This window comes from Nerophis ophidion, linkage group LG05 (assembly GCF_033978795.1).
Source record: "Nerophis ophidion isolate RoL-2023_Sa linkage group LG05, RoL_Noph_v1.0, whole genome shotgun sequence".
NCBI lineage: Eukaryota > Metazoa > Chordata > Actinopteri > Syngnathiformes > Syngnathidae > Nerophis > Nerophis ophidion.
The window spans coordinates 17,386,275-17,412,756 of NC_084615.1; the positions used below are offsets into that span (position 1 = coordinate 17,386,275).

Below are 26,482 nucleotides of genomic sequence, written 5' to 3' on the forward strand. Positions count from 1 at the left end.
AACAAACAAAGATTCCTAATTAGTCTGCTGATGTATGCAGTAAAATATTGTGTTATTTATCTAACTATTATTTTGTCTACATTATGAAGGAAAAACTGTAAAATATTAATATTAATCTACTTGTTCACTTAATGTTAATATCTGCTTATTTTCTGTTTCAACATGTTCTATTTTCACTTCTGTTAAAATGTAATAATCAATCTAACATAATATTGTGAAAGTCCAGTCCATAGTGGATCTAACATATTTGTGAGAGTCCAGTCCATGGTGGATCTAACATAATAGTGAGAGTCCAGTCCATAGTGGATCTAACATAATACTGTGAAAGTCCAGTCCATAGTGGATCTAACATAATATTGTGAAAGCCCAGTCCATAGTGGATCTAACATAATAGTGAGAGTCCAGTCCATAGTGGATCTAACATAATATTGTGAAAGTCCAGTCCATAGTGGATCTAACGTAATATTGTGAAAGTCCAGTCCATAGTGGATCTAACGTAATATTGTGAAAGTCCAGTCCATAGTGGATCTATCGCAATATTGTGAAAGTCCAGTCCATAGTGGATCTAACATAATAGTGAGAGTTCAGTCCATAGTGGATCTAACATAATAGTGAGAGTCCAGTCCATAGTGGATCTAACATAATAGTGAGAGTCCAGTCCATAGTGGATCTAACATAATATTGTGGAAGTCCAGTCCATAGTGGATCTAACATAATAGTGAGAGTCCAGTCCATAGTTAATAGATAATCACCAGAACCCCTTCAATCCAGCACATCGCCCATGTTCTGCATCGATTCCACTGACTACCCATCAAACACTGTATCCACTTTAAACCAATTCTCCTCACTTTCAAAGCTATCCATAACCTCTTTCCGTCATATCTCTCATAGATGGATAGATAGATAGATAGTACTTTATTGATTCCTTCAGGAGAGTTCCTTCAGGAAAATTAAAATTCCAGCAGCAGTGTACAGAGTTGAGATCAATTTAAATAAAAATAAAAAGTAAATAATGGGGGTTTAAATGGAAACAAAATTGAGAAATATTACAATAAGAATAAAAACTAAAAAGCAACAATGGGTATAAAAATATAACAGTAAAATAAGAATATAACAATACAAAGTAGGCAGTAGTGACCAAACGTATTGCACTGTTATTGTTTTGCATCCCCTGTCATCCTAGTACCCCCCGCTCCCCACCCCAGAGAGGAGTTGTACAGTCTAATGGCGTGTGGCACAAAAGAGTTTTTGAGTCTATTAGTCCTGCACTTGGGATGAAGCAGTCTAGAACTGAACAGGCTCCTCTGGCTACTGATAACGCTATGCAGAGGGTGACTGGCATCATCCAGGATGCTCACTAGTTTGTCAACAGTCCTCTTCTCTGCCACCGTCACCAGTGAGTCCAGTTTCATTCCGATTGTAGAACCGGCCCGCCTGATCAGTTTCTCAAGTCTGGAGCTGTCCTTCTTAGATGTACTGCCCCCCCAGCACAATACCATGTAGAACAGAACACTGGCAACCACAGACTGGTAGTACATCCACAGGAGTTTTCTGCAAATGTTGAAGGAGTGCAGTCTCCTGAGGAAGTACAGCCTGCTCTGTCCTTTCTTGTACTGGTGGTCCGTGTTAACAGTCCAGTCCAGCTTATTGTCCACCCAAACCCCGAGGTACTTGAATGAGTCCACGGTCTGTACCTCAACTCCCTCGATCACAATAGGTTGTGACCGTGGACTCGACCTCCCAAAGTCAATGACCAGCTCCTTGGTCTTTGATGGATTGAGCTGCAAGAGGTTCGTGTGGCACCAGACAACAAAGTCCCTCACCAGATTCCGAAACGCTTCCTCTCTGCCGTCCCTGATGCACCCGACGATGGCTGTGTCATCCGCGTACTTCTGGATGTGACACAGCTCTGAGTTGTAGCAGAAGTCAGCGGTGTACAGGGTGAAGAGAAGAGGGGCCGGCACCGTTCCCTGCGGTGCTCCAGTGCTGCTGATCACAGTGTCAGACGTGATGTCCTTCAGTCTGACGTACTGTGGCCTGTCGGTGAGGTAGTTCGAAACCTCAGACCTGCTCCATGTCGCCACGCCCTCACGTTCCCTAAGCTCTTCTTCATCCAGCCATCTCACTGTCCCCTTATTTAAAGTGTCCACCGTGGGTGCTCCATCTTTCAACTGCTCTGCTCCTCATCTTTGGAACTCATTACCACCACACCTTCGTAACTTAGACTCAATATCCGTCTTCAAATCAAGACTCTAAACACACCTATTCCTGACAGCTTATTCATTGTAAATCTTATCGATCTATCGTTGTTGTTTTTTATCCAATGGATTTTATTGTTTTGATTTTGTACGGTATCCTTAAATGCCTAAAAAAAGCGCCTTATAAGTTAAATTGATTATTATTTTCTTGTAGAGTTTGGGGTCCAATAATTTTCATTATCAGAGCACAGAATGTTGACTTGTAATTTAAATTGTATTCACTGTTTGTACATATGCTGTTCCTATCACTCCTACCAGCCACTGATTAAGTCAGTATCTCTTTAGAGCTGGATAAGTGGTAGGAAGTATCATACCCAAAAAGATCATCATGAACTTGTGAACACTTTGTGTCATGTTCTGATTACCTGATGTGTGTAAGGGAACATGAGGATCATGAGCTTCTTCAGCACGTATCTGGTGTCCACGGCGAAGAAGTATTTCAGCTTGTTCACAGCCATGAACCTGCTGATCTGCAAGGCAAACAATCATTTTAATAGTCGGATGCACTCGACGTGTCTGCCAAAGTCAACAACCACTCATGAGTCATTTTTAAGCACAGGCGGTAGCAGAATTGCGTAAAGTTTGGGTTTCACACGGAGCGTGTAGTTTGTTGTCAGAACGGCACAATTGCATCTATTTACGGTAAATTGGTGCCTTCCCCAATCAACATTCAGAATAAGTTATGCATAATTATTACATTTTTATTGTGACAACGAGGAAGGAATGTTGATGGGTAATTTCACTGGTTTTCAGTCAACAAATTGGCAGTGGGAAAATGCACAGGCAGAATAGGCCAGGATGCAGTGACGTGCGGTGAACTAAACACCAGGTGAGGCATACATACTTTTTTTTTTTTCTTCTACAAACCCTGTTTCCATATGAGTAGGGAAATTGTGTTAGATGTAAATATAAACGGACTACAATGATTTGCAAATTCTTTTTAACCCATATTCAATTGAATGCACTACAAAGACAAGATATTTTATGTTCAAACTCATAAACTTTTACATATTTTTTGCAAATAATAATAAAATGGCGGCGTTTCTGGATGTTGTTGATAAATGGCTTTCGCTTTGCATAGTACAGCTTTAACTTCCACTTACAGATGTAGCGACAAACTGTATTTAGTGACAGTAGTTTTCTGAAGTGTTCCTGAGCCCATGTGGTGATATCCTTTAGAGATTGATGTCGGTTTTTGACACAGTGCCGTCTGAGGGATCGAAGGTCACGGTCATTCAATGTTGGTTTCCGGCCATTCCGCTTACGTGGAGTGATTTCTCCAGATTCTCTGAACTTTTTGATGAAATTATGGACCGCAGATGTTGAAATCCCTAAATTTCTTGCAATTGCACTTTGAGAAACGCTGTTCTTAAACTGTTTGACTATTTGCTCACGCAGTTGTGGACAAAGGGGGTGTACCTCGCCCCATCCTTTCTTGCGAAAGACTGAGCTTTTTTTGGGAAGCTGTTTTTATACCCAATCATGGCACCCACCTATTCCCAATTAGCTTGCACACATATGGGATGTTCCAAATAAGTGTTTGATGAACATTCCTCAACATTATCAGTATTTAATGCCACCTTTCCCAAATTCTTTGTCATGCGTTGCTTGCATCAAATTCTAAAGTTAATGATTATTTGCACAAAAAAAAATGTTTATCAGTTTGAACATCAAATATGTTGTCTTTGTAGCATATTCAACTGAATATGGGTTGAAAAAGATTTGCAAATCACTGTATTCCGTTTATATTTACATCTAACACAATTTCCCAACTCATATGGAAACGGGGTTTGTACTTAAATTCCTATGTGCAGCTCTAGTCATTGTTGATTTAGGTTGCACATTAAAGTTACAGAAAAAAAAAGGGAGTTATTCGCTTCAATAAAAATGTTATTATAATGATATTATGATATAAATGCGTCCAAAAACTATTTGATAAAGTTGTTATTAAAATACTTTTTGGTCCCATTTGCTTTTAACAAAATAAATCAAGTATTGTGAGTGTATATTACTTTTCTTTATTTGTATCTGTATCAGCAATTGCCATCCTCCATGAAAACGTACTTTGTCTGATCGTATTCATTTTGTCTTAAAGTCCAGTTTAGAGAAGTACTTCATCTTGGATACAGTATATAATCTTCCGTATTGGCAGAAACATTTATTTAATTCAATTTCATTCCAAAAAATGTAACAATATTTTTGCATCTGACAAAAAAGACCCACAAACGCTGGCTTACTCTAATAAAAATGCCATGTTTGTTATAAATACAGTTAAAAAAAAAAAGAAAAGAAAAAAGGCTGGCTTCCGCTGGAGAGACCTGTCTGCTAGCTTGAGCGCCCCCACTTCTCCCATGGTGCCGAGTCAGAGTACTGCTGAGGCATTGAACTGCAAGTTGACAATATAGCGCCCCCTACCTTGAGGCAGACATACTTGCTGCCTCAAGACCTGCCTTTTCCACGAGGCAAAAAGCATGCGCCCCCTCCCACGCACGCCCAATACACACTGTGTGTAGCCGTGGAGGCACCGCCTGTGTCTGCCTCACTTCTCATCTGCTGCATTGTTTTGATCAGGAAACATGGAATTTCCACGATTTTGACCATGAAAATGATCAAAATATACAGGAACCACACCAAAATCACATAGAAAGCATAAACCAAAAGAGAAATATTAAAACAGATTTTATTTTATTACTTCTTTTAGGAACATCTCATGGTTAAGCCACCTGGTGGCAGGTGAGGCACTGCCTCACTTGCCTCCCCTGACAGCACGTCACTGTCAGATTGACATTTGATATACATTGGTACTTCAACGTGCACGTGCCCTAACTTACAAGGGTTTTGTGTTATGCTTCGGGATGCCAGCAAAAAATTTGCATTGCCAGCCTCCCCGCCGCTAGTTAGCATCGCAAATGTCACAGTGAACTCCTACGATCTGCCTAAAACATCGAGTCTATGCTCGCTAGCATTAGCTTATAGCGACAGATTGATATTACTGTGTTTAACAACCGTTGGAATACAGCAGGGCTGTCAATCTCATTTTAGCTCAGGGAGGGGCCGCATGAAGGAAAATCTATTCCCACGCGGGCCGGACTGGTAAAATCATGGCATTATAACTTCAAAATAAAGACAAATTCTGATTCTTTTCACTGTCTTACTTTAGCCAAAAATAGAAGAAGTACTTCAAATAACCCTCTTGGCGAAACACTTGACGTAAGTTGAAAACTGAGGAAAAAATTGGTGCAGTTTCAATAACACCACAAACTTAGACTTTGTCTCAGTGTTTTAACAAAGCCATTAAACTTTAAACACTTCCTGTTTAGCATTCTAACGTTGGCAGTTTATTACATTTTTTTGTAAAAGCAACAGATTGTTTCCACAAACCGCGGCATTGGTGAAATCCGCATACTGCCACAACACATTCATTTATCATCATTCAAATATAACTTTTATAATTAAACATGGTGTCAGTTATCAAAACGACACCTAGGCTCTCAGTGTTTTTACAAAGTCATTAAACTTTAAGCACTTCCTGTTTAGCATTCTAACGTTGGCAGTTTATGAAAATGTTTTTGGAAAAGCAACCGATTGTTTCCACAAACCGCTGCATTGGTGAAATCCGCATACTGCCACACCACATTCATTTATCATCATTCAAATATTACAATTAATAATTAAAAAAGGATGTCAGTTATCAAAAGGACACCAAGGCTCTCAGTGTTTTTACAAAGTCATTAAACTTTAAACACTTCCTGTTTAGCATTCTAACGTTGGCAGTTTATTACTAATTTTTGGAAAAGCAACCGATTGTTGCCACAAACCCCCACATTGGTGAAATCCGCATACTGCCACAACACATTCATTTATCATCATTCAAATATAACTATTATATTTAAACATGGTGTCGGTTACCAAAACGACACCAAGGCTCTCAGTGTTTTTACAAAGTCATTAAACTTTAAACACTTCCTGTTTAGCATTCTTACGTTGGCAGTTTATGAACATTTTTTGGGAAAAGCAACCGATTGTTTCCACAAACCGCTGCATTGGTGAAATCCGCATACTGCCACAACACATTCATTTATCATCATTCAAATATAACTATTATAATTAAACATGGTGTCAGTTATCAAAAGGACACCAAGGCTCTCTGTCTTTTTACAAAGTCATTAAATTTAAACACTTCTTGTTTAGCATTCTAACGTTGGCAGTTTATTACTAATTTTTGGAAAAGCAACCGATTGTTGCCACAAACCCCCACATTGGTGAAATCTGCATACTGCCACAACACATTAATTTATCATCATTCAAATATAACTATTATAATTAAACATGGTGTCAGTTATCAAAACAACACCATGGCTCTCAGTGTTTTTACAAAGTCATTAAACTTTAAACACTTCCTGTTTAACTATTATAATCAAACATGTTATCAAAACGGCTTCACGGTGGCAGAGGGGTTAGTGCGTCTGCCTCACAATACGAAGGTCCTGCAGTCCTGGGTTCAAATCCAGGCTCGGGATCTTTCTGTGTGGAGTTTGCATGTTCTCCCCGTGAATGCGTGGGTTCCCTCCGGGTACTCCGGCTTCCTCCCACTTCCAAAGACATGCACCTGGGGATAGGTTGATTGGCAACACTAAATTGGCCCTAGTGTGTGAATGTGAGTGTGAATGTTGTCTGTCTATCTGTGTTGGCCCTGCGATGAGGTGGCGACTTGTCCAGGGTGTACCCCGCCTTCCGCCCGATTGTAGCTGAGATAGGCGCCAGCGCCCCCCGCGACCCCGAACGGGAATAAGCGGCAGAAAATGGATGGATGGATGTTATCAAAACGACACCATAGCTTTGTGATGTGGCTTTGGTGAACAGAGTCTGCCGGGATTTAACACCTCGTTTTATTTCTTCCACCTTCTGTAGCATTTTCTCCATGTTCATGTTCTTGTCTTTGTGTATTATAGACGTTTCATAGTGCCTTCTTAGATGATATTCTTTCATTACAGCCACACTTTCTCCACACAGGTTTGCCTTTTCCCTCCATGAACATCTACTCTGCCTCTTACCTGGCTTGAAACCCCCCGTTCTCACCGCCCACCTTCCGTTTAGCCATTATTGGGGAGGGCGGTGGCTGAAAGTTGACATCTGCCCTGAATGTTGATGAATAATGAAGCCGAGGCCCACTTGTGGCGCTGTAGCGAGTTCGCGGGCTACCGTTGCTTGTAGGGAATAAAGTACTGGTGCGTGCTAAAATGCAGCAGGCGGTTGTGGCCTGTGGGCCGCTTCTAATACTAATCCAATATCATTACATCATTCATTCACGGGCCGGATCTAGCCTTGACTTTGGAACCTAGGGAATAGAGAGTGAGCGTGAAGGACAACGCTGAGAAGAATTGGATGATATTCATTGAATTATAGAAAAAAATAATCCAAAAACATACCAGTCTGCACAATACTGAAGCAGGTCAGCCTAGGGTGTTAAAATAATATCTAAACAGCGGACATTTATGCCTTAAAATATGGAGAAGCCACCGTAAATGGGTACCACTGCTGGAAAGAGATACCGTAGAAGTCCGCTCTCTAAAATAAATACTGTGCCATTATTATTACAATACTTTTAAATTTGACATAGTTGGAAGAATATTCTATTTTCAGTGGCCTAGTGCAGTGGCTCTCAAATGGGGGTACGCGTACCCCTGGGGGTACTTGAAGGTATGCCAAAGGATATGTGAGATTTTTTTTTTAATTCTAAAAATAGCAACAATTCAAAAATCCTTTATAAATATATTTATTGAAGAATACTTGAACAAAATATGAATGTAAGTTCATAAACTGTGAAAAGAAATGCAACAATGCAATATTCAGTGATTTTTTGTGGACATGTTCCATAAATATTGATAAAGATTTATTTTTTGTGAAGAAATGTTTAGAATTAAGTTCCAAAATCCAGAGGGATCTCTATTGATTACTTCTATATATAGAAAACTTTAATTGAATCACTTTATTTTACAACAAGTTTTTAGTTATTTCATATCTTTTTTTCCAAATAGTTCAAGAAAGACCACTACAAATGAGCAATATTTTGCACTGTTATACAATTTAATAAATCAGAAACTGATGACATAGTGCTGTATTTTACTTCTTTATCTCTTTTTTTTTCAACCAAAAATGCTTTGCTCTGATTAGCGGGTACTTGAATTAAAAACATGTTCGCAGGCGGTACATCATTGAAAAAAGGTTGAGAACCACTGGCCTAGTGGTTAGAGCAGGGGTCGGGAACCTTTTTGGCTGAGAGAGCCAAAAAGCCAAATATTTTAAAATATATTTCCGTAAGAGCCATATATTTTTTTTAACACTGAACACAACTAAAGACGTGCAATTTTAGGTAAGACCAACATTTCCAGAGTATAATAGGTCTCTTATTCTTTGTTATAACATTGTTATTCTGAAGCTAACTGTGGAAGGGGCGTGGCCTGTGGGCCTGCAGCGACAGGTGCGTAGATGGCCCACCTAGGCCTTGTTATCTAATCACCTGTCGCTCTGTTATAAGCAGCAGCCAAAACAATATTGTAACCCTGAAACAGGCTCTCATGTCGGTGCTTGGGGGTCCAAAGAACCCCCAGGAGGGCAAGCCCCACACTAACCAATAATAAATAAATAACTTCTTACCATTAACGCAACTTCTTGAACAGGTGCGGTAGAAAACAGATGGATGGATTAAAAATGCATGAGAATGTTTTATATTTTGAACAGTATTTTTAACACTGTGATTACAAGTGGAATTACTCATTACTTATCGTGTTAAGCAACGTCAGCTCAGATTTATCAGAGAGCCAGATGCAGTCATCAAAAGAGCCACATCTGGCTCTAGAGCCATAGGTTCCCTACCCCTGGGTTAGAGTGTCCGCCCTGAGATGGGTAGGTTGTGAGTTCAAACCCCGGCCGAGTCATACTAAAGACTATAAAAATGGGAGCCAATACCTCCCTGCTTGTCCCTCAGCATTAAGGGGTTGGAATTGGGCGTTAAATCACCAAAGATGATTCCCGGGCGCGGCCACCGCTGCTGCCCACTGCTCCCCTCACCTCCCAGGGGGTGAACAAGGGGACGGGTCAAATGCAGAGGACACATTTTACCACACCTAGAGTGTGTGTGACAATCATTGCTACTTTAACTTTGTTTTTCATGCGCTTTTTCCTTATGTAATGGTAAAATTGTGCCGTTTGTGTGGGCCGAGCCCCAATTAAATTGATTGTAACTCATTTCAATGGGCAACATAAGTTGAGGTACCACTGTATTGACCCACATAAACACTATTAGTTATTGAGGTCACATAATAACACAAGCGAGCTCACCTCCTTGCCCACCATGTCCTTGCCCTGGTTGGCTAAGGACGAGCCGTACATCATTGCAGCGTTGGCCATGGGATCAGCAAACAGATTGTTCACTCCAGGTTGCATGTCGTTTGGGGGCCCCGCCATGTTGTATCCTGGAGTGTAATAACCCTGGGTGTTGACGGCTGATGTGCTGGTATCGTCAAAAAGCACAGATTCTCCCCCCATGGGAGCTGCACGACCTCTCTGTTTACCTGGAGGGAAAGAGGTAAACAGACAGAATACATTTCTTTACAAATAATCTCTCTGATAATGCGTCGAATGCTGCGTTCCATTTTTATGCAGATGACGCGGCCATATATTGTTCATCCCCTGCTGTTGCTCGAACCCTCGAGCTCCTGCAGTCTGCTTTTGATGTTGTTCAGTACCAGCTGACTCAGCTGAGACTAGTGTTTAATGCAGAAACATCTAAGGCATGGGTGTCAAACTCTGGCCCGCGGGCCAAATTTGGCCCACCGTGTAATTTAATTTGGCCCTTGAGGCAATATCAAATTAACATTAGAGCTGGCCCGCCGGTATTATAACACCGCATTCACCGCTAATACTCATACTTACCAACCCTTCCGATTTTCCCGGGAGACTCCCGAATTTCAGTGCCCTTGCCGAAAATCACCCGGGGCAATCATTCTCTCGAATTTCTCTCGATTTCCACCTAAATAACATCATTGGGGACGTGCCTTAAAGGCACTGCATTCAACGTCCTCTACAACTTGTCGTCCCGTCCGCTTTTTCTCCATACAAACATTGTGTCGGCCCAGTCACATACTATATACGGACTTTACACACAAACAAGTGAATGCAAGGCATACTTGGTCAACCGCCATACAGGTCACACTGAGGGTGGCCGTATTAACAACTTTAACATTGTTACAAATATGCGCCACACTGAGGACCCACCCCAAACAAGAATGACAACCACATTTATGGAGAACATCCACACCTTAACCCAACATAAACACAACAGAACAAATACCCAGAACCCCTTGCAGCACTAACTCTTCCGGGATGCTACAATATTTGAAAATCGATTTTGCATGTCACTGTAAAGTTATACAAGCCTTGCTCGTTCAATATTCAATGCAAAACTTGTTTGGGTCCCTATTAAAAGGTTAAATTGTTCAACCTTGGCCCGCACCTTTGTTCAGTTTAAAATTTTGGCCCACTCTGTATTTGAGTTTGACACCCCTGATCTAAGGCGATGTAATTTTCAAATGGCAAACAATTTCCATTTAAAAGTCCAATAACATCAGTTGCTCAAAAGGTTGAATTTGAAATGAAACTTGGGGATTGTTATTGATGAGAATTTGTTTTTTAAATCTCACATTAAAGAACTTGCGGCTAAAATTACATTTTAATTTGGACTTTTTTTTAAAAACAGGTACTACTTTTCACGACAAGTTAGTAAACGCATGACTCGAACAACTTTCATACCTTTGCTATTATGGATACTTGCATTTAATGAATGCACCCAAAACTTATTTGGAAAAACTAGATACTCTTCATCACTGAGCGTTATGTTTGATTACTGGTTGTGGCAGCCATTTTCCCCTTTTCACTTTATATGCAAAGCCAAACTGTCATTTTTTTGGCAAATTGCAGATTTTTTTAGTGGATAGTTTTTATATATAAATCACTTATTGGTCTGCCATGTGATGTAAGGACACAAACATTATCATACATATATGATCTCCATAGGGCTGGGCGATATGGCCTTTTTTAATATCTTGATATTTTTATGCCACATCGCGATGCACAATATATATCACGATATTTTGCCTTGGTTTTGAATGAACACTTGATGCATATAATCACAGCAGTATGATGATTCTATGTGTCTACATTCAAACAGTCTTCTTCATACTGCATTAAAATATGCTTATTTTAAACTTTCTTGCAGAGAGGGAAATCACAACTAAAAGTGTATTTATTAAACAGTTATTAAGCAGTGGCACAAACATTCATGTCATTTCCAAAACAGAAAGTGCAAGATTGTCAAAGACATTTTAAGGGTCAAATAAAAATGAGCTACATAATAGGAAATCAAATAGTGTTCGTTCTTCGCTATGTGGTAGGTTACTACAGACGTTATTAAATTCTGTTGTTGACTAATTTTTTTCATACGGTATTGATCTGGAAATGTTTGCTTTGCATTTTGATGGTGTGGGCGTGTGGCACCGAACAGAGATGTTGACATGCGGAGTAAGCACTCTTCATTTTCTAGCGGGTGACTTTTCAAAAGATGCTACACATTAGCAGTAATGCTACTTTTTATAGCAACGCTTTTGGCCCACACTTGACAAATTACGGTTGCTTGTTCGACATCTTCCCACTTGAAGCCAAACCGCCGCCAGATGATGCACCCCCTGCTGTTTTTCTTGGGAATTACCTCTTCCTTCATTCCCACCTTCTTTCTCTCGTATTACCACTCGCACAGCTAGCGTTATCCGTGCCGCTATCCCTCTGCCTTGCGAGGGCGTATACATATGTGACGTATGACGTGACAGTATGTAAGAATGTGTGCTTGTTTTATGTCTCTGTGATAAGGAGAGACAAGAAAGAGTGAGAAGAGCCTGTAGTGTAATGCCCGCAGCCAAAAGCAACTGCGTGAGAACGTATACTCCAATATCACCATATAATCATTTTCTATATCGCAGAGACAAACCCGCGATATATCGCCCAGCCCTAGATCTACAGTGCTACAATGATGCCAGGTTAGTCTATTTGCTGAATAAACAAAAAGTCAAAACAAACTGCTCTCATGTCGGAAAGGCTGAACAACAGCTTTCTGTTTTACGATGTGTAGCGAAGCCTGTTCTATTCTTCTTTCACAATATTTTTTTATCCTGCCCTTTTTTGTGCTGCATCTGTTACATATACCGTAATATTGTACATGGTAATTGGGATTTGTTATATATATTGTATATATTATATGCTGTATATATATATAATATGTAAATATGACATATATGTTATATTTATAGAGCTACTATGGTACTTTTTATTTGTACTTTATACCTTTCGTTTCCGCCCTCTTTTTGTGCCCTAGGGGGCATTATCCTTTCGATCCTTTGTAACTGAGCTAAGGAGTGGAACAATTTCCCTTGTGGATCATTAAAGTTTGTCTAAGTTTACTCGGGATGTAACAGTACTGTGGGTACCGCGCTATTACGGTTTCGAAATCCTCACAATAATGCCGTGACGTGTGACGGCGTCAAAACAACAACTTGGAGAGTGTAGTTTTTTTTCTGGCCCCTTTGCATTGGCCGGCCTAAAAATAGACTACATCTCCCATAATACTCTGCGCAGCACAAGAATGGCAAGATGGAACTCCGTAAAGGATAAAAATAGCGGAAGCATGTGTTTGTAGTAGATGAGAGGAATTGTGTTTTTATGGACGTCTCCTTAACATTTCATCAAAACCCATCCATAACTTTTTGAGTCATGCTGCTAACAAACAGACAAACAGACCCTTTCCATGAAGCTCTCTGCGTACTGTACGTGGGCTAATTGAAAGGTCACGTGAAAGTTTGGAGCTCTGTAGTCTTTGCACTATAACAGGGGTCGGCAACCCGCGGTTCTTTGATCACTCGATTGTGGCTCAGCTGCTAAATTGCCGACCCTAACGAGTATTCCGGGAGGTTTCCGGACTTTAATACCTCTCTCAGAAATCACCCGGGGATAACATTCTCCAATTTTCACCTGGACTTCAATATTGAGGGTGTGCAGTGATGGCAATGCCTTTAACCCCCTCTACAACAAGTCGTCGCGCCCGCTTTTACACCACGCGATCTACGTGCTGACTGGTCAAATTTTATATTCAGCCCCTGTTGACACACGAAAGCTACTGCAACACATACTTAGTCAACAGCCATACAGGTTACACTGAGGGTTCTAATATAAACAACTTTAACACCCTTGCTAATATGCGCCACACTGTGAACCCACACCAAACAAGAATGACAAACACATTTCGGGAGAACATCGGCACTGTAACACAACATAAACACTAAAGGACAAATACCCAGAATCCCATGCATCTCTACTCTTCCGGGCTACATTATACACCCCCGCTAACACCAAATCCCCCTACCCCCTCCGTGCGTCGGTTAAGGTGGGCGGAGTTTGGTGCTGGCGGGGGTGTATAATCTAGCCCAGAATATTTAGGGATGCATGGGATTCTGGGTATTTGTTATTTTGTGTTTGTTGTGTGACAGTGCCGATGTTCTCCCGAAATGTGTTTGTCATTCTTGTTTGGTGTGGGTTCACAATGTGGCGCATATTAGTAACAGTGTTAAAGTTGTTTAAACGGGCACTCTCAGTGTGACCTGTATGGCTGTTAAACAAGTATGCCTTGCAATCGTTTGAGTGTGTCTGCAGAAGCCTCATACAACATGTGACTCGGCTGTAAAGCTGATTGAACGTGTTGTAGAGGGCGTCAAAGGCAGCGCCTTCATAGGATGCCCTTATTATTGTTGTTCGAGGGAAATCCGGCAAACATTCGCGAGAATAGTTGATCTGACATTCCGCAGTCTCTCAGAATATTCGGGACGGTTGGCAAGTGTGATGCTGCCAAGCTGCATTCATATAAAACTTGCGGGCCCCACTACCATTAAATTGTCATATTAAGGTGTGGGCCACATGTCTGAGACCCTTGGTTTATACATAGCACAAAGTAAAAAAAACTCTGTGTGCAGTGTTATTTCATTTTAAATTTATAAAGAGCTATGTGGCTCCCATTGTTTTCTTTACTTTGCTCTTTGAGTGGTAAAGATTGCTGACCCCTGATATATACCTGATTCTCATCATTGGGATGGATAGCCAAACACTTTTGGCAATATAGTGTATAATTTATACACACATACACCATCGGTTCTCAGTGGAGTGTGAAGTGACCGGAATGAGAATCGGCATCTCCATGTCCGAGTCCATGGTTCTCTCCCGGAAAAGGGTGGAGTGCCATCTCCGGGTTGGGGAGGAGACCCTGCCCCAAGTGGAGGAGTTCAAGTACCTAGGAGTCTTGTTCACGAGTGAGGGAAGAGTGGATTGTGAGATCGACAGGCGGGTCGGTGCGGCATATTCAGTAATGCGGACGTTGTACCGATCCGTTGTGGTGAAGAAGGAGCTGAGCCGGAAGGCAAAGATCCCAATTTACCGGTCGATCTGCGTTCCCATCCTCACCAATGGTCATGAGCTTTGGGTTATGACCTAAAGGACAAGATAACGGGTACTAGCGGCCGAAATGAGTTTCCTCCGCCGTGTGGCGGGGCTCTCCCTTAGAGATAGGGTGAGAAGCTCTGTCATCATCCGGGAGGGACTCAAAGTAAAGCCGCTGGTCCTCCACATGGAGAGAAGCCAGACGAGGTGGTTTGGGCATCTGGTCAGGATGCCACCTGAACGCCTCCCTAAGGAGGTGTTTAGGGCACATCTAACCGGTAGGAGGCCACGGGGAAGACCCAGGACACGTTGGGAAGACTATGTCTCCCAGCCGGCCTGGGAACGCCTCCGGATCCCCCAGGAAGAGCTAGACCAAATCACTTTTGAAATTTAATATAAAATTATACTGCATACACCGCTACCCCCCGTGCGTCGGTTGAGGTGGGCGGGGTTTGGTGGTAGCCCGGAAGAGTTAGGGATGCATGGGATTCTGAGTATTTGTTCTGTTGTGTTTATGTTGTGTTATGGTGTGGATGTTCTCCCGAAAATGTGTTTCTCAATCTTGTTTGGTGTGGGTTCACAGTGTGGCTCATATTAGTAAGAGTGTTAAAGTTGTTTATATCACAACCCTCAGTGTAACCTGTATGGCTGTTGAACAAGTGCGCCTTGCAGTCACTTTCGAGTAATAACAGAGGCCGCATATATCATGTGACTGGCCGGCACGTAGATAGCCATGTGTAAAGGCAGGCGCGATGACATGTTTCAGAGTGCGCGATGACATGTTTCAGAGAGCGCGTATTTCGGCACGTCATCAATGTTGTCGTCCGGGTGAAAATCGTAAAAAGTTTCCCCTGGGAGAGGCACCTGAAATCCGAAAACCTTCTGGAAAAATCGGGGAGTTCGGCAAGTATGCGGCTGAGACACATCAGAACGATCAAAGAGTCGCATGCGGCTCAGGAGCTAGACAAAGTGGCTGGGGAGAGGGAAGTCTGGGCTTCCCTGCTTAGGCTGCTGCCCCCGCGACCCGACCTCGGATAACCGGAAGAAGATGGATGGATGAACTTACTTGCTCGGTATCCTTGATGTGGCAAATCCATCGTAAAGTTCGCTGACGTTCGCTTCCAAAATAAGAACAGTGGCACATTAGCTGATGCATGTTCAGTAAAATACAACACAAATAAGCCCTCACATTGATCATGTTAGTGGTTATAAAAAACAAATGTATCTATAAAGTAGTGGGGGTACCAATGATAATGCTACTTAGCTAACAACTTTTAACGTTAGCTGGCTATCAAAACACATGTGTTGACACGAGTGACATCAGTATGTTATAGTTGATACATATATGAGGCATAATGACGCATGTCGTCTAAAATGGTATAAAATGTCAGACAAGGTAAAAAACAAAGAAACTTACCGAGACTGCCAACGTTTGGTAGCTTAGCTACGTGGCTATGAAAAAAAATGCTAGTCTGGCCCCGCCCACTTGACGTGATTGGCTGACGTGCCGTTGCCTGCGTGGCAGTGCACGTAGAGGCCGGGCGGGTGGGGGGAGTACTTCCGCCTGGACTGTGGAAACTGCTGTGGTCTTTGTTGTTGTTTTTCTGTGGGCGGCGCGGTAAGGTGGCCTCGTAAAAGTAATCAAGAAACGTACTTTTTATTATTATTTTTTTATTTTATTCCTGCTTTCAGTTAAACTATTTGTTTGTTGTTACGTGACGTCACACCTGCCTTTACCCATTCAACATATCTTTACCTGCACATTACCTACCTTCGCTGCATCCTGGGGTCACACTGGTGCTTCTTTCTTTCACCCATACATGCTGGTGCTTCCTGCCATCACCCAGACAACATATCTTTACCTGCACATTACCTGTCTTCTCTGTATCCTGGAGTCAAACTGGTGCCTCCTTCTTACACCCAGTCAACATATCTTTACCCGCACTGTACCTACCTTCTCTGCATTGTGTGGTCACGCTGGTGCTTCTTGCTTTTAAGCGGCCATCTTGAGACGGCAGCAGCGCAGCAGCATCAGCGCAGCAGTTCTTTAAAGGCTCGTAAAATCAAAACCGGAGCATTTAGAAAAACTCTTTGCGCAACTTTTAAGCAGAAGGGTTGAATCTCTTTCCTGTGCGAGTTTGAAGCCGACACAACAAACGCGCTCAGAGGATATAATGTTTGAAAAAAGGTGACGGGTTTTTACAAAACTTTTGTTTTGAAGGGGTAATTGCCAACTTCCTGTTGATTTTGGCTGAAGGATGTTAATTAGTGAAGTATAGGTCTAAGTGAGACCTACATAGGGATTTTCGTTTCATGTCTTTACGACATTCCTACCGGAAGGTTTTGTCTGTGTTTTCTTCCCAAGAGCAGTTTTGTCAGTGTTTTATTCCTAGGGAGCGCTATAGCGCAATTTTGAGTTTTGGGGTTTTGTTTTTTGATTAGATCGCAATTTTTACCAGTCCTGATGTGTGTGTTGAGTTTGGTGAGTTTTTAAGCATTTTTAGGGGGTCAAATTACAGCTTAAAGAGGCAAAAATGACATGTTTTTGGAAACTTTTGTTTTGAAGGGTTTTTTGCCAACTTCCTGTTGATTTTTGCTGAAGGAGATCAGTTAATGAAATCTATGTCTAAGTCAGACCTACATAGAGGTTTTTGTTTCATGTCTCTATGACATTCCTAACGGAAGTTACAAACAGTTTTGTCTGTGTTTTTTCCTAGGGGGCGCTAGAGTGCAATTTTGAGTTTTGGGTTTTGGTTTTTTGATTAGATCGCTTTTTCTCTCCATTCCTGATGTGTGTGTGTGAGTTTAAAAGCATGTTAAGGGGGTCAAATTACAGCTCAAAGAGGCGGCGGTATAAGTGAAGTGAATTATATTTATATAGCACTTTTCTCTAGTGACTCAAAGCGCTTTACATAGTGAAACCCAATATCTAAGTTACATTTTTTTAAACCAGTGTGGGTGGCACTGGGAGCAGGTGGGTAAAGTGTCTTGCCCAAGGACACAACGGCAGTGACTAGGATGGCGGAAGCGGGAATCGAACCTGCAACCCTCAAGTTGCTGGCACGGCCGCTCTACCAACCGAGCTATACCGCCCCATAATAACAAAACCTTAGAAATACAATAGGGTCCTCTGTCCCAAAGGGAAATTTGGTCCCTAACTGGTTAGGGACCCTGACTTACCCAGATTGTATGTACCCATCCATTTTCCTACCGCTTGTCCCTTTTGGGGTGGCGGGTGATGCTGGAGCCTATCTCAGCTGCATTCGGGCGGAAGGCGGGGTGCACCCTGGACAAGTCGCCATCTCATCACAGGGCCAACACAGATAGACAGACAACATTCACACTCACATTCACACACGGGGGACAATTTAGTGTTGCCAATCAACCTATCCCCAGGTGCATGTTTTTTTAGTGTATGTAGTGCATTAAAATCCAAAAATAATAAGTATAAATATTATATAATATAATGCCATCCATCCATCCATCTATCTTCTTCCGCTTATCCGAGGTCGGGTCGCGGGGGCAGCAGCCTAAGCAGGGAAGCCCAGACTTCCCTCTCCCCAGCCACTTCGTCCAGCTATTCCCGGGGGATCCCGAGGCGTTCCCAGGTCAGCCGGGAGACATAGTCTTCCCAACGTGTCCTGGGTCTTCCCCGTGGCCTCCTACAAGTTGTAGGTGTCTGACCAGATGCCCGAACCACCTCATCTGGCTCCTTTTGATGTGGAGGAGCAGCAGCTTTACTTTGAGCTTCTCACCCTATCTCTAAGGGAGAGCCCCACCACACGGCGGAGGAATCTCATTTGGGCCGCTTGTACCCGTGATCTTGTCCTTTTGGTCAAAACCCAGAGCTCATGACCATAGGTGAGGATGGGAACGTAGATCGACCGGTAAATTGAGAGCTTTGCCTTCCGGCTCAGCTCCGTCTTCACCACAACGGATCGATACAACGTCCGCATTGCTGAACACGCCGCACCGATCCGCCTGTCGATCTCACGATCCACTCTTCCCTCACTCGTGAACAAGACTCCGAGGTACTTAAACTCCTATAAATAAATAAATAATAGGAACATTTTTCCTTGTGGATCATTAAAGTTTGTCTACGTCTAAGTCCATCTGGCAATCTGATGGACGAGTCTGGGTTCGGAGGTTGCCAGGAGAACACTACATTTTGGACTGCATTGTGGAGGAGGAATTGTGGTGTGGGTTTGTTTTTCACGACTTGGGCTTGGCCCCCTTAGTTCCGGGATAACCAAAACATTTCGGACAATTCCATGCTCCCGACCTTGTGGGAACAGTTTGGAGCGGGCCCCTTCCTCTTCCAACATGACTGTGCACCAGTGCACAAAACAAGGTTCATAAAGACATGGATGACTAGAGTCTGGGGTGGATGAACTTGACTGGCCTGCACAGAGTCCTGACCTGAACCCGATAGAATACCTTTGGGATGAATTACAACGGAGACTGAGACTTCTCTACCATCATCAGTGTGTGTCCTCACCAATGCGCTTTTGGAAGAATGGTGGAAAATTCCTATGAACACACTCCACAACCTTGTGGACAGCCTTCCCAGAACATCACATTGAACCCTATGGGTTAAGAATGGGATGGCACTTCAAGTTCATATGTGAGTTAAGTGGCCAAATACTTTTGGCAATATAATGTTAGTGTGAAAGCAGTGTGTGTGTGTGTGTGTGTGTGTGTGTGTGTGTGTGTGTGTGTGTGTGTGGGTGTGTGGGGGCCTCAGTCAATGACTAAGTGATTCAATGTAGCTTTTAGGGTGAGTAGATCACATTGGAATCCACACTTCCTTTAGCTCCCCACTGAGTAGTTAACTTTTTGGAGGGAAAGTGAGCAGAGGAAATGAGATTAAAAAAAAACAACATCCATCCATCCATTCATCCTTTTTCTACCGCTTTTCTGCGATGGGTGTAACCCGCCTTCCGCCCGAATGCAGCTGGGATGAAAAACAAAACAACAAAATTAACTAGATGAAGCAACTTCTGAAGGAACTGCGTGTGAATGTATGTAAGAATAGTTTGAATGTTGAAGAGTTTGAATTTCCAGGAAAATGGGAATTTGGTTTGGAACTTGGGAAAGTGTTAGTTTGAATGTCCAGGATGAGTGGAATGCGGTGATATGGGAACGGTTTGAAACAGTTGAAAAATGTGGGAATTGTGCAACTTGGAAAAAGGTCCATTTATTTCAATGAGAACTTCCTGGTATTTTGGGGGATTTTGGGAAAAGCGGGATTTTTTTGGGAAAAGGATTAGGAGCATGAATGTCCTGAATGAGCTGAATTGTTGGAATTGGTGTTGGAATTGTTTAAATCGGGCAAGAAATGTTGAAGTAGTAAATGCTATTAGGGAATTTTGGGAAAATCTGGATTTTTTTTTAACTTGGAAAAAAGGTAGTTTGAATGTGTTGAAGGTGGAATGGTTTGAGTGGGTGTAAGAACGTGGGAATTGTGGAACTTTGAAGAATGTCCCATTCATTTCGATGGTATTTTCCATAAAATTAGGGGAGTGGGAATTTTTTTGAAAATGGTCCAAAAAAAAACCTTGAATGGTCTGAATGAGTTGAAATGGTTGGTGTTGGAATTTTTCAAATCAGTGGAGAAATGTTGAAGTAGTAACATGTTGAATTGAAAAATAGTATTACGGAATTCCTGGAATCCTGGGAAAACCAGGAATTTGTTTTTTCCAGAAAAAAGGGTGGAAATAGGGCTTAGGAAAAGCCTAAATACTGGAAAATACTGGATTTTTTTTACTTGGAAAAGGGGACATTTCAATTTTCAGAATGGTGGAATGTGTTGAATGGTTTGAATAGGTTGAAAAATGTGGAAATGGTGGATTTTTGAAAAATGGCCATTTCATTTTGAGTCGGAAAAATGTACTGGAAAAAATGGAATTCTGGGAAATCTGGGAATTTTTTCAATTTGAAAAAAAGGTACGGTATTTCCTCGAATTGCCGCAGGGTAAATAGTATGCGCCTGCCTTGCATTACTGCCGGGTCAAACTTGCTTCGCAAAATAATTAAAGAATGCTTAGTATTACCGCCTGGTCAAACTCGTGACAGCACGGGTGACACTTCCCCTTTCATAATTTTCAAAAGGGAGGAGGCTGATTTCAATAATTTGAAATCGTATAAAGGGAAGAAGATTAAGAACTATTCGGTAGGATTTAAGGTCCAAGCTATTGAATACCAGTACACTAAAAAGAACAGTAAGCAGCTATGTTCTATTAATATACCGGTGGAGAGGAGGAGCCGATGTTCAGACAGACCGACAGGGCACGGTGGAGATGGCGGTGAGGAGGCGGCGACGGTGAGCGAGCGGAGAGGAGGAGTGGAAGAGCGACCTGGACTGAGGTTTTATTGAAAAATAAACAAAGTCAAACTGCTCAAGCCATGTCCTTCCTTGGTGGTCCTGGGAACCCGCAAGATGACGGCTTGAGACCGTCACAATACCGTAGCTGCATGTGTCAAATATGAGTCATTAAATGACTCCCGCCTCCTGGTGGTAGATGGTGCTAGTGATCGTTGTTGCGACTACACAGCTGCAGAAGAAGTGACAATGAATGACGTGATATGTGCTGGGACGGATATGACGCGGGGGGTGCACGACGGACCTTTTAGGATGTAACACTACTATGATGGCTATATAAACAACCGGGCTGAAATTAAGCATGTTCCAGTCCTAAATACCCAGTGTATTATTTATACAATAACACTTCATGGTGGCAGCGGTGGGATAAAGAGATCACCCACGGAACAGAATGGGAGGGGGAGTTGTCCGAGGATAATTCTGTCGTCGCCCGCACTTGAGGAGCCGAGCTTACTGATAGCAGCGGTCTGATAGCAGTTTTCTAAACTGGACTTTCAATGGAAGCAGGGGGTAATAAAGGAAGATCTCCATCGAGACAGAGAGACTTTTAAAACTGAAGAAAGATAAGGAAGTCTTCTATAAACAAGTTATCGATACATTTGATCAGAAGGAGCTGGCATGGACTTCATTTATGAGTAAAGGTAAGACCATAATAACGTATTTTTATTATTAAATGTGCTTTTCATGATAATATCCTTACATCAAACTCAAATGTTTACTGCATGCCTTTGGTAAGTGCCGGAGTGAGAAGAGGTTTTAAAATAATTAGCGCATGCTTAACTTTACCGCATGTCGGCAGCAATTCAAGGAAATACGGTAGTTTGAATTTCCAGAATGGTGGAATGTTTTAAGGATAGAATCGTTTGAATAGGTTGAAAAATGTGGAAATGGTGAAAGTTTGAAAAACGGCCAATTCATTTTCAATGGGAAAAATGTACCGGAAAACCTGGATTTCTGGGAAATCTGGGGATTTTTTTAATATGGGAAAGGGAAGTTGGAATTTCCAGAATGGTGGGATGTGTTTAAGGTGGAAAGATATGAATAAATTGAAAAATGTGAAAATGGTGGAAGTTTGAAAAATGGCCAATTCATTTTGAATGAGAAAAATGTACCGGAAAACATGGAATTCCGGGAAATCTGGGAATTTTTTGAATTTGGAAAAAGGTAAGTTTGAATTTCCAGAATGGTGGGACGTGTTAAAGGTGGAATGATATGAATAGATTGAAAAATGTGGAAATGGTGGAAGTTTGAAAAACGACCAATTCATTTTCAATGGGAAAAATGTACCGGAAAACCTGGATTTCTGGGAAATCTGGGGATCCTTTTAATTTGGAAAAGGGGAAGTTGGAATTTCCAGAATGGTGGGATGTGTTAAAGGTGGAATGGTATGAATAGATTGAAAAATGTGAAAATGGTGGAAGTTTGAAAAACGGCCAATTCATTTTCAATGGGAAAAATGTACCGGAAAACCTGGATTTCTGGGAAATCTGGGTATTTTTTTAATCTGGAAAAATGGAAGTTTGAATTTCCAGAATGGTGGAATGTGTTAAAGGTGGAATGGTTTGAATAGGTTGAAAAAGGTGGAAATGGTGGAAGTTTGAAAAACGGCCAATTCATTTTGAGTGGGAAAAATGTCCTGGAAAACCAGGAATTCTGGGAAATCTGGGAATTTCGAAAAAGACTAGTTTAAATTTCCAGAATGGTGTAATGTGTTTAAGGTGGAATGGTTTGAATGGGTTGAAAAATGTGGGAATGGTGGAAGTTTGAAAAACAGCCAATTCATTTTGAGTGGGAAAAATGTCCCGGAAAAGTTGGAATTCTGGGAAATCTGGGAATTTCGAAAAAGACTAATTTGAATATCCAGAATGGTGGAATGTGTTTAAGGTGGAATGGTTTGAATGGGTTGAAAAATGTGGGAATGGTGGAAGTTTGAAAAACGGCCAATTCATTTTCAATGGTAAAAATGTCCCGGAAAACCCTGCATTCTGGGAAATCTGGGAGTTTTTGGAATTTGTCAATAGGCTGAACAGTTTGAAGTTGGAACGGATGAAAAATGTGGAAGGTAGAACGCACCAAAATCTGGAAAAAGAAGAAGTTTATCAAAAAGATACATTTTGGTGTAGAAAAGCATATTCCAGAAATTCCACTAATTGTGTGAATGCTCCAAAACATTCACACAATTAGTGGAATTTCTGAAAAAACAACAACACCCAGCCATGTAATTAGACTAAAAAAGGACATGTGTGATTGCCGTGTAATTAGAAACAAGCGCGTGAAGCATTGATGATAGAAAGTGGGTGAAAGGTTGACAAGTTTGGGCATGTACAAGTTACAAAGACACGTGTCATCATCATTCCACACCCTTGAGTCATGTGGCGCGCACCTTCGCCACACATTGCCATATGATACGCTGAGTACTAACAACTTCCTGTACACATGATTGCGAGACGCCAAACAGCACACCCGACTGTGCCACGGATCAAAGAAGGAGAAGGTCAGGTCAGGTACACCCGCTGTGCCCTCGGGGCTTCCTGTTTCTGCAGCCACATGACAGTCGGCACTTTCTACTGTGACAGGATGAGTAAGTCGTGCCATTGTCGGCCGTCTTCCCGAGTGTTGGCTGTAACGCGAGACGCCGGCTCCACAGTCAGTCGCCATTGCCGGGAACTCTGTCCCCCGGGGTCCTGCAATGTCAGCAGCAGCTGTTGTGACAATACACCCCGTTTTACACCTTGGCGCACTTTTTTTTTTTTTTTTTGCCAGGGTGTAATAAATAAGTGAATTATTCAAAAAGTGCAGCTTTGTGGCGACACGCTGACTCATCTCCACGGGCGTTGATGTGGTTTGCCGGGAGAAAGCGAGGCTCAGCATGATCACCGCGTTGCGCCGCCGCACACCCGGCGCAACCGTGAAATGATCATTGAGTTTGGGTAAGGCAAAATAAATAGTTAGTCAGTGAGTTGTAACCACTGAATTCCAACATAGCAAACACAGGCTGGTTTTGTTTACAGGCATTAATGTCACAATGTTTATTTATTTGCATACTTCATCAGGTAAGTACAAACCCCGTTTCCATATGAGTTGGGAAATTGTGTTAGATGTAAATATAAACAGAATACAATGATTTGCAAATCCTTTTCAACCCATATTCAGTTGAATGCACTACAGAGACAAGATATTTGATGTCCAAACTCATAAACATATATTTTTTTGCAAATAATACTTAACTTAGAATTTCATGGCTGCAACATGTGCCAAAGTAGTTGGGAAAGGGCATGTTCACCACTGTGTCTCATCACCTTTTCTTTTAACAACACTCAATAAACATTTGGGAACTGAGGAAACTAATTGTTGAAGCTTTGAAAGTGGAGTTATTTTCCATTCTTGTTTTATGTCAAGCAGGGGTGTCAAACTCAAATACAGAGTGGGCCAAATTTTAAAACTGAACAAAGCCGCGGGCCAAAGTTGAACAAATTAACCTCTAATAGGGGCGCAAATGAGTTTTGCTTTGAATATTGAGTAAGCAAGGCTTATATAACTTTATAGTGACATGCAAAATCCAGTTTCAAATAATAATAATAAAAAAATATCAGTGGCATATCAAATACAATTTTAATAAAAATGGAATGCCTCTTTTCTATTTGCAGCGATCTGGGGTAAACATCAACATGTTTTTTTTTTTCCATAGGCTAATAATGAATTTGAAAATAAAATAATAATAATGAATGAATCAAACACTGAAGCCTTGAAGTAGCAAGAGAATGTGCATGGATAAAAAGTTCATTACTGCTCAGTTTCCTACACTAATTTGCCATAACACATAATAGTGCAAGATCAACTTTCAAAAAACAAACAAAAAATCATCAATGGTATATTAAATACAATTTGTTCTCCCGAAATGTGTTTGTCATTCTTGTTTGGTGTGGGTGCACAGTGTGGCGCATATTTGTAACAGTGTTAAAGTTGTTTTTATACGGCCACCCTCAGTGTGACCTTTATGGCTGTTGACTAAGTATGCATTGCAATCACTTGTGTGTGTGTAAAAGCTGCAAATATTAATGTGACTGGGTTCGGCACGCTGTTTGTACAGAGGAAAAGCAAACGTGATGACAGGTTTTAGAAAACGCTAAAGGGAGTGCCTTAAAGGCACGCCCCCAATATTGTTGTCCGGGTGGAATTTGGTAGAAATTTGGGAGAATGGTTGATTTTCGGGAGGGGCACTGAACTTTGGGAGTCTCCCGGGAAAATTGGGAGGGTTGGCAAGTATGAGTATTAGCGATGAATGCGGTGTTACAGCGGCACCGTCGCTGTATGATATCGGCGGGCCAGCTCTAATGTTAAATTGATATTGCCTCAAGGGACAAATAAAATCATACGGCGGGCCAAAGTTTGACACCCATGATGTAGAGCGTCAGTCGTTCAACAGTCCGGGGTCTCCGCTGTCGTATTTTACGCTTCATAATGCGCCACACATTTTCGATGAGAGACAGGTCTGGACTGCAGGCGGGCCAGGAAAGTACCCGCACTGTTTTTTTTTACAAAGCCACGCTGTTGTAACACATGCTGAATGTGGTTTGGCATTGTCTTGGTGAAATAAGCAGGGGCGTCTATGAAAAAGACGCCGCTTAGATGGCAGCTTATGTTGTTCCAAAACCTGTATGTATCTTTCAGCATTAATGGTGCCTTCACAGATGTGTAAGTTACCCATGCCTTGGGCACTAATGCACCCCCATACCATCACAGATGCTGGGTTTTGAACTTTGCGTCGATAACAGTCTGGATGGTTCGCTTCCCCTTTAGTCCAGATGACACGATGTCGAATATTTCCAAAAACAATTTAAAATGTAGACTCGTCAGACCACAGAACACTTTTCCACTTTGCATCAGTCCATCTTAGATGATCTCGGGCAGAGAGAAGCCGGCGGCGTTTCTGGATGTTGTTGATAAATGGCTTTCGCTTTGCATAGTAGAGCTATAACTTGCACTTACATATGTAGCGACGAACTGTTTATACCAAAATGGATACATGGATGATACAGCAGAGGATTGGGAGAATTTCTTGTGGTCAGATGAAACCAAAATAGAACTTTTTGGTATAAACTCAACTCGTCGTGTTTGGAGGAAGAAGAATACTGAGTTGCATCCCAAGAAAACCAAACCTACTGTGGAGCATGGGGGTGGAAACATCAGGCTTTGGGGCTGTTTTTCTGCTAAGGGGACAGGACGATTGATCCGTGTTAAGGAAAGAATGAATGGGGCCATGTATCGTGAGATTTTAAGCCAAAACCTCCTTCCATCAGTGAGAGCT

General features: G+C 41.9%; 1 protein-coding gene and 1 long non-coding RNA gene across 2 annotated transcripts in view; one reads left to right on the plus strand and one right to left on the minus strand.

Annotated features, from left to right (window-relative positions):
- The window catches only part of yif1a (Yip1 interacting factor homolog A (S. cerevisiae)), a 34,240-nt gene extending 17,927 nt beyond the window's left edge, over positions 1 to 16,313 (minus strand). The window contains exons 1-4 of the mRNA XM_061900248.1: positions 16,210 to 16,313; positions 15,859 to 15,910; positions 9,600 to 9,832; positions 2,624 to 2,728 (exon numbers count right to left, since the gene is read on the minus strand). Of these exons, the coding sequence (XP_061756232.1) occupies positions 2,624 to 2,728; positions 9,600 to 9,832; positions 15,859 to 15,889 (369 nt within the window). The 5' untranslated portion in view covers positions 15,890 to 15,910; positions 16,210 to 16,313. The remainder of the gene's footprint in view (positions 1 to 2,623; positions 2,729 to 9,599; positions 9,833 to 15,858; positions 15,911 to 16,209) is intronic.
- Positions 16,314 to 23,535: 7,222 nt separating this feature from the next.
- On the plus strand, positions 23,536 to 23,967 carry LOC133552338 (uncharacterized). The gene is made up of 2 exons (XR_009806658.1): positions 23,536 to 23,668; positions 23,751 to 23,967. It is a non-coding gene; the product is annotated as an uncharacterized LOC133552338 (long non-coding RNA).
- The last annotated feature ends 2,515 nt before the right edge of the window (positions 23,968 to 26,482 follow it).